This window comes from Coenobita brevimanus, chromosome 104, assembly GCF_032717465.1.
Source record: "Coenobita brevimanus isolate Jiangsu-jjx chromosome 104, ASM3271746v2, whole genome shotgun sequence".
NCBI lineage: Eukaryota > Metazoa > Arthropoda > Malacostraca > Decapoda > Coenobitidae > Coenobita > Coenobita brevimanus.
The window spans coordinates 46,587,658-46,596,812 of NC_137057.1; the positions used below are offsets into that span (position 1 = coordinate 46,587,658).

Genomic DNA, 9,155 nt, shown 5'->3' on the forward strand with positions numbered 1-9,155 from the left:
GACAGTGCCAGAGCGACAGTCCCTGGAGGAGAGTGCCAAGCTGACAGTTCCCTAGGGCAGTGTCAAGCCGGTAATTCCATCAAGGACAGTGACAGCTCCATCAAGTTGCGGGGTTCAACCAGGCGACAGTTTCTTGGAGGACGGTGCCAAACCACTACTTCCCGGAGAGCAGTACCAGCACAGCAGTTAACCGAGGACAGTACCGAGCCTCCAGTACCCCAGAGGAAAGTGCCAGGCAGTAGGAAAGTACAGGAGGATGGCACTGGACACGAGAATTCTCAGGTGGGGCAGTCCAGGAGCCTTCAGTGATTTGTGTGATTTCAACGGGCCCATAGGCAGTGATCCAAGCCAGGGGGAGGGTCAGTATCTCGAGGTGCACAGCGATGGTTGCGACACGCCCTCCCCGAGCCCCGCCAGCGTTGAGGCGCCCCTGAGCCCTTCCGCAGCAGTCCACACCAACTCCATCACCCCTTCAGCACCAGTGTACACCGACCTGTCTGCCCCCGCCCCTACCAGTTTCCCCTCCACGGGATTCTTCGACAGGGGGAACTACTTTGAGGAGCCAACCACCAGGGGGCCAAGTTTCCACCCTGAGTACCGCGACCCACCCGCAGAAGTGACTACTGACGGGGGCTTCAGTCAGGTCAACTACGACAACTTCTGGCCGCAGCCCTTAGCCCCCTCGCAGCCCACAGCCCCTTACCAGCCCCCCCTGAAGTCCATAGAGCCCAGCCACGATCCCCTAGGCCATCATCATCATCACCACCACCACCACCAGAACATCTACGACCCAAGGAAGAACCACAGGATACGTCGACGGCAACCGAAGTTCATCAACGGCGAGATCAAGAAGCGGCGGAGGCAGCAGGCGAACGCGAGGGAACGGCGGCGAATGAACGGCCTGAACGACGCCTTTGAACGCCTGCGGGAGGTGGTGCCAGCCCTGGGGAACGACCGAAAGCTGTCCAAGTTCGAGACCCTTCAGATGGCCCAGACCTACATTACGGCCCTGGCTGAGCTGCTGAAGAGGGACACTTGAGCTAGTTTTATCTCTCATTTTCTCTCAGGTTCTCTCTCTCATTTTTCTCTCAAGTTCTGTCTCTAATTTTCTCTCTAGCTCTATCTCTGATTTCTCTCACTTTGTCATTTTCCTGGTTTCTTTTTCTGTTGTTTGGTTTTTCTGTCACTCCTTTCATACTTTCTTTATTTTCTTGTTTTAGTCATTCTCTCTCTCTCTCTCTCTCTCTCTCTCTCTCTCTCTCTCTCCAGTTTATACATACTCATCCACAAATCACCATATTTATTCCATCAACCTTAAGTTCCCATGTATGTATGTTTATGTATGTATGTACGTTCAGAACCTGTACAGTCACCCTTAGAATTACGGACACGTACATGGATCCAGCACCTCGGAAATACGGACAAAATCGACCTTATTACGGACGAGATCCATCCACTTCCCACCTACGTAATACGGACGTAAGGACAAGTATTTTCTCCGTATTTTCCGATGTGCTTTTTCATAATTAATACGTATAAGGAAATCAGGGCCCAGTGTGGATTATATATATATACATTTTTATACATAGTTATACATATTTTTTCAGTGATAGGTAATTCATCGCGTCCCTTAATTGGTATGGTGTATAATCTATATGTATTTATGTATAATTTTACCTGTGGATTTATTATACACACTGATACACATACATTCATGGATGTGATACACTTTTAATACATCAGGGTTGTGTGTTTTGGTCAGGCAGGGTTGTAGTTATTTTTATTTTGGTGTCTTTATGTAATTGGCAGTTATTCTCTCTCTCTCTCTCTCTCTCTCTCTCTCTCTCTCTCTCTCTCTCAGTATATAATGAAAACACAGGCAGAAAAAATCAGGAGAAAACTCGAAAAAAAAGAGGACCTTCATTACCACAAATAATCTTTAAAAAAAATAAAATAAAAATAAAAACCAGTACCATCAATAAAGCAAAAATTTGAGTCACTATTAATTTATCAGTAAAAAAAATATATATATATATATATATATATAAATATATATATATATATATATATATATATATATATATATATATAAAAATATATATATGGAGGCTCCTGTAGTCCTTAAAATTTTGATATATTGGGCGAAGAAATTTTGAGAAAGTGGTATATTGATTTTTTTTTTATATGTATTTTTCTTTAATTTTTTGGTCACTATGATGGATTATTTTTTTCTTATTGTTACCCCTGGGCGTATATTTTCTTTTTTCCTCATTTTCTTTTTTTCTTTTTTTTTAAGGGAAAGGATCTCTGTCTGTCTGTCTGTCTGTCTGTCTCTCTCTCTCTCTCTCTCTCTCTCTCTCTCTCTCCGGGCGATTTTATTCAACTTAAAGGAGAACCTCGTAGTGAAGAGGTTAAGGAAGGAGAAGGAGGAGGAGGAGGAGGAAATAACAAAGAAGAAAGAGGAGGAAGAGGAGAAAAGAAGAATATGAAGAATAAGAAGAGAAGATGATAATGTCAATGAAGAAAAAAAGATGATGATGATGAAGGGGAGAAGGAAGGAGGAGCAGAAGGAGCAAATGATGATGATGAAGAAGAAGAAAATGAAGAAGATAATGATGATGGCGAAGGTGAAGATGAGGTTGATGAAGAAGAAGATGACGATGATGATGACGAAGGTGAAGAAGAAGAAAATGAAGATGATGATGATGGTGATGGCGAAGGTGAAGAGGAAGAAGAAGAAATGACGGCGAAGAACTAGAGGAAATGGTGGTGAAGAAGAAGACGAAGATGATAATGGCGAAGGTGAAGATGAAGAAGAAGATGGTGATGATGACGAAAGTGAAGGTGAAGATGACAATGACGAAGAAGAAGACGAGGAAGAAGAAGAAGATGAGGAAGAAGAAGAAGAAGACGAGGAAGAAGAAGAAAGACAAGGAAGAAGTAAAAGAAGAAAAAAATAAGATCTTAGTAAAGGAATAAAGATCACTACGGGAAAAAAATCCATCAGCTGAATAAAGTCGAGAGAGAGAGAGAGAGAGAGAGAGAGAGTAAAATCCAAAACACCCCTTCAATCCGACGACCTACTCTCTCCAAACACACACACACACACATCCACACACAAACTCCCACACATTACTCAAAAGTGTAAAGGAATTATTGATCATAACCCCCCCCTTAGCCAATCATCAGGTATACTTTCTGCATATATATATTTTTAGGTATACTTTTAACAGGGTGTACTCGGCGCGTGTCTAAGTCAAAGGGCGTCCCATGTAAACTGTGATATAACTTAAGGTGTTGTTATACTCTTGTTATACTCCTACTGAGGTAAATAATAAATGAATAAATACCCGGAAATTGGTTTTTATTTCCCCGTTTTATTATTGTTATTTTTATATTTAGCTGAGAATTTATTAGAGAATTTGTTGGAGGATTTGTTAGAGAATTTGTTAGAATTTGTTATAAAATCTAATTGAGGATTTGTTAGAGAATTTGTTAGAATTTGTTATAAAATCTAATTGAGGATTTGTTAGAGAATTTGTTGGAGGATTGGTTGGAGGATTTGTTAGGGAATTTGTTGGAGGATTTGTTACGGAATTTGTTGGAGGATTTGTTGGAGGATTTGTTAGAGGATTTGTAGGGGAATTTGTTAGAGGATTTGTAGGGGAATTTGTTGGAGGATTTGTTAGAGGATTTGTTAGAGGATTTGTTGGAGGATTTGTTAAAGAATTTGTTGGAGGATTTGTTAGAGAATTTGTTAGAATTTGTTATAAAATTTAATTGAGGATTTGTTGGAGGATTTGTTGGAGGATTTGTTAAAGAATTTGTTGGAGGATTTGTTAGGGAATTTGTTGGAGGATTTCTTAGAGGATTTGTTAAGGAATTTGTTAGAGGATTTGTTAGGGAATTTGTTGGAGAATTTGTTAGGGAATTTGTTAGAGGACTTGTTGGGGAATTTGCAAGAGAATTTGCTAGATGATTTACTAAAGAATTTAAAGAATTTGTTAGAGGTTTTGGTAAAGAGTTTAAAGAATTATCTAAATATTAATTTCTTACTGATTAAAAATAATTGGGTTTTTATGCCGGGTTCTTGTTTGGTGAGCCACAGCTGGCAAAGGCGACTATTTTTTCCCTTCGGCGAACAAATTTTACCTGCAAGTCACCTTTTGGCGAGGAGAAAAAACATCCACTTCAAAACCCAGTAAACTACAAAATAAGTCAATCTCACTTATATGAAAAAAAGAAGCACTTTGTGATCTGTTATTAAGTCTTTCCTTGTCGCCATTGTGAATGTTTAAAACCTTATTAAATGATTCTAATCATCACTGTGTGTAAATAAACACATGTTTACTGCTCGTAAAATATTTCGGCTCGTAGTCAGTTTGGCTACCATAAATTTATTTGGCTCGTAAATCTGAAACCTTAGGAGCTAAATTGCTGGCAACCATCGGCAGTTAGCAAGAGCCCTGTTATGCATGAGTGGTTGGTTGAAAATTGCATGGAATTGATATTTATTTTTTATGAATCTCTCTCTCTCTCTCTCTCTCTCTCTCTCTCTCTCTCTCATACTCAGCTGGAAGTGAGCATACAGCCTGAAAATGGATATCCTGTTGCTATTAATTCTCATGATAGGGAATTAGATGAGAATTAGAAGAGGAATTAGAATTAGAAGAGTAATTAGATGAGAATTAGTGGAGGAATTAGATGAGAATTAGTGGAGGAATTAGATGAGAATTAGTGGAGGAATTAGATGAGAATTTGGAGAGGAATTAGACGAGAATTAGTGGAGGAATTAGATGAGAATTAGTGGAGGAATTAGATGAGAATTAGGAGAGGAATTAGATGAGAATTAGAGGAGGAATTAGATGAGAATTAGAGGAGGAATTAGATGAGAATTAGTGGAGGAATTAGATGAGAATTAGTGGAGGAATTAGATGAGAATTTGGAGAGGAATTAGACGAGAATTAGTGGAGGAATTAGATGAGAATTAGTGGAGGAATTAGATGAGAATTTGGAGAGGAATTAGATGAGAATTAGAGGAGGAATTAGATGAGAATTAGAGGAGGAATTAGATGAGAATGAGTGGAGGAATTAGATGAGAATTAGGAGAGGAATTAGATGAGAATTAGGAGAGGAATTAGATGAGAATTAGGAGAGGAATTAGATGAGAATTAGTGGAGGAATTAGATGAGAATTAGGAGAGGAATTAGATGAGAATTAGAGGAGGAATTAGATGAGAATTAGTGGAGGAATTAGATGAGAATTTTGAGAGGAATTAGGTGAGAATTAGTGGAGGAATTAGATGAGAATTAGTGGAGGAATTAGATGAGAATTAGTGGAGGAATTAGATGAGAATTAGGAGAGGAATTAGATGAGAATTAGGAAAGGAATTAGATGAGAATTAGAAGAGGAATTAGATGAGAATTAGGAAAGGAATTAGATGAGAATTAGAGGAGGAATTAGAAGAGAGGAATTAGATGAGAATTAGGAGAGAAATAAACTGAATGTAGGATTATTTCAACTGACGATTTTCTGAGAGAGAGAGAGAGAGAGGGAGAGAGAGAGAGAGAGAGAGAGGGCTGTAAAGATAGACATATGGTTGGCAATGACTGTTTTTTTTTAGGTGTTTTATTTGTGGCTGTAATTAAGGTCTATCTATCTATCTGTCTATCTATCTATCTCTGTCTTTTTGTATCCATCAGTGTCTGTCTCTGTCTATCTATCTATATATCTTTCTGTATCTGTCTGTTTATCTATCTGTATCTGTCTATCTATCTATCTATCTGTGTCTATCTGTCTATCTCTGTCTATCTATCTATCTAGCTATCTGTCTATCTAATTGTCTTTTTGTATCCATCAGTGTCTGTCTGTTTATCTATCTATCTATATATGTCTGTCTGTCTATCTGTCTATCTATCTATCTGTCTATCTTTTTGTCTATCTGCTTATAATTATTGAGTATATCTGGTCTGTGATATATCTTTATTAATCTTCTTCACTAATCTACTGGTCTGTCTGTCTATCTATCTGTCTATCTATCTATTGCCATATCCCTCTCTCTGTCACTCTATCTGCCTATCTACTTATCCATTGCCCCATCTATCTGTCTGTCTGTCTGTCAGTCTATTTATCTGTCTATCTATCTATCTATTGCCCTGTCCGTGTGTAAGTATGTATGTATGTATGTATTGCCCTATCTATTTTGCCCAATCTGTCTATCTATCTATATCTATTGCCCAATGTATATCTATTATTTTTTAATTTTTTTATCTTTTATGTGACCGACTCTGGGCATAGGCTTCACAGCCTGTTCCCAAGGCCCAGTAGTCCTCCTTTCATACTATACACCTCTACATGTCACCACTTCGGCACTAACACCCACCGTCCATATTGAATACATGCTAGGGCTGTCTCATACAGGACTGGTGTATTGGTATTAGCGGGGGTATTTTTACGACATGTCGGCGGGTCTTCTGGTAGATCAGTAAAGCCTGATTTAATGAAATTCAAATCCTTAAACTGTTCCCTGCCCCAGCGGGGATTCGAACCTGGGTCCGGTAGGACTACAGGCCACCTCTCTACCGACTGAGCCACCGCCTCCCCGTATGTTTCTGTGTCTATCAGCCTTGTGATCTATTTACTGTATCTATCCGTCTGTTACTCCACCTGTCAGCCTGTCAGTATGTATGTATGTATGTATTTTGTGTAATGTATGTATGTATGTGTGTGTATGTGTATATGTATATGTATATGTATGTTTATGTATGTATTGTATGTTTGTATGTTTATATGTGTATGTATGTGTGTATGTATGTGTATGTATTATGTATGTATGTATGTAAGTGTATATGTATGTATGTGTATGTATGTATTGCATGTGTATGTATGTACTGTATGTGTATCTATGAATGTATGTATTATGTATGTATGTGTATTTATGTATGTATATGGATATGTATGTATGTATTTATGTATGTGTGTATGTATTATGTATGTGTATGTATGTATTATGTATGTGTATGTATGTATGTTTGTATATATGTATTTATGTATGTGTATGGATATGTATGTATCTGTGTATTTATGTATGTATGTATGTATTATGTATGTATGTATGTGTATCATCATTATCATTATTTTTGGAAGATCAGTGTTATGGCGAAATTCAAAAAAATAAATAAATAACTTCCCAGCCACACCCGCGAATCGAACCCACGACCATTCAGACACCAGACCACATTTCTAACTATCTAGCCTGGTACACTGTCTGCTTCTGTCTAGTTTTCTATCACATTTCTTCTGTCTGCCAGTATCTGTCTATCTGTCTGTCTCTCTCCATCTATATCTATCTGTCTATCTATCTGGCTGTCTATCTATCTATATCTATCAATCCATGTATATCTATCTGTCTATTGCCAGACGCCTCAATCCCGTTTGGGGTGGCCACAAACAAATCGCCTCCAAGTCGCCCTGTCCCCCGCCATTTCACTGCCCTGCTCCCAACTCACACCCCCCTCTCTCATATACCTCTCCACCCCATCCCTCCATCTCATCCTCGGCCTCCCCCTCCCTCTTCCCCCCTCCACCTCACTCACATACACTCTCTTCGTCAGTCTTTCACCCTCCATCCTCTCCACATGGCCAAACCACCTCAGTGTGTATATCTGCTTACCTATATCTATCTACCCATCCATCTATCTATCTATCTATCCATCTGCCTGTCTGTTTATCTGTCCGTCTATCTGTCTGTCAGTCTCTTTATCTATCTCTGTATTTATCTATTTATCTATCTACCTTTATATGTATATCAGTCTATCTACCTATGTCTATCTATCTGTCTGTCTATCTATCTCAGCTGAATAAACCCACTTTTATCTATTTTATCTATCTACTTTTATATATCTATCAGTCTGTCTACCTACCTATCTATCTGTCTGTCTATCTATCTCAGTTAAATAGACCCCACTCATCCCTCAGTAAATTCACATGGGCTAATATCACCCTACTTATTAACAACCCCCCCCCCTGCCCTTATTCCAAGCCTCCCTCATACACAGTCCCTAGCCTTGTTCTATGTGGGGTTTGCGTAACACCTTTTCCGTAGCAATTTATTTTGAACATTATTTTTTTTTTCTGTCTCTGTCTGTCTGTCTCTCTGTCTCTCTGTCTCTCTCATCTGTGTCATTATCTGCCAGTCTGTCTATATCTATTTTCTATCTATCTGTCTGTCTGTCTGTCTGTCTGCATCACTCTGTCTACCTATCTATGTATGTCTATCTGAATATCCATATTAGTACAGTATATCTATTTCTGTACCATCCATTCATCTATCTGTCTGTCTATCTATCTATCTATCTATCTGTCTCTTTCTATCCATTTACCTATTTATCCAACCATCTATCTGTCTATATATCTATCAGTCTATCTCTATCTATCTATCTTTATCTATCCGTCTATCTATCTATCTATCTATCCCATCCATCTCTATCTCCACTTCATTAGGTTGGGTCGTGAAGTGCAGAATGACTATCATAAAACCCTATTGTGAAAGAGAGAGGGAGAGAGAGAGAGAGGATGATGTAGAATGATGATAATAATAGAGTTATAGATAGGTAGACAGACAGACATAGATAGATGGATGGATGGATAGACAGATGGATAGATAGGATGGTAGGTAGATAGATAGATAGATAAATAGACACAACAGACAGGTAGGTAGGTAAGTAGGCAGGCAGGTAAGTAGGTAGGTAGGTAAGTAGGTAGGCAGATAGGTAAGTAGGTAGGCAGATAGGTAAGTAGGTAGGTAAGTATATAAGTAATGCATAAGTAGATAGATAGATAGATAGATAGATAGACAAATAGATAGACTGCAATAAACATATAATTACAAAGATAGATAGATAATGAGATAGAAGCAGGTAATTAGACAGGTAAATAGATAGATAGATTGATAGATAGATAGATAGATAAGATTCTGGGGAAGTAAGTTAGAGAAGAAGTGATGTTTTACTGTTTTACCTGGTGTGTGTGTGTGTGTGTGTGTGTGTGTGTGTGTGTGAGAGAGAGAGAGAGAGAGGATGATGATGATAAGTTGTCTGTTTAATATTGCTGCTAGTTGAGAGAGAGAGAGAGAGAGAGAGAGAGAGAGAGAGAGA

General features: G+C 38.7%; 1 protein-coding gene across 1 annotated transcript; it reads left to right on the forward strand.

Annotated features, from left to right (window-relative positions):
• The first annotated feature begins 256 nt into the window (after positions 1 to 256).
• Positions 257 to 1,039, forward strand: LOC145416101 (uncharacterized). Its single transcript, XM_080285192.1, has one exon. The coding sequence runs from the start codon at positions 257 to 259 to the stop codon at positions 1,037 to 1,039; it is 783 nt and encodes a 260-aa protein (XP_080141318.1).
• Positions 1,040 to 9,155: the final 8,116 nt, after the last annotated feature.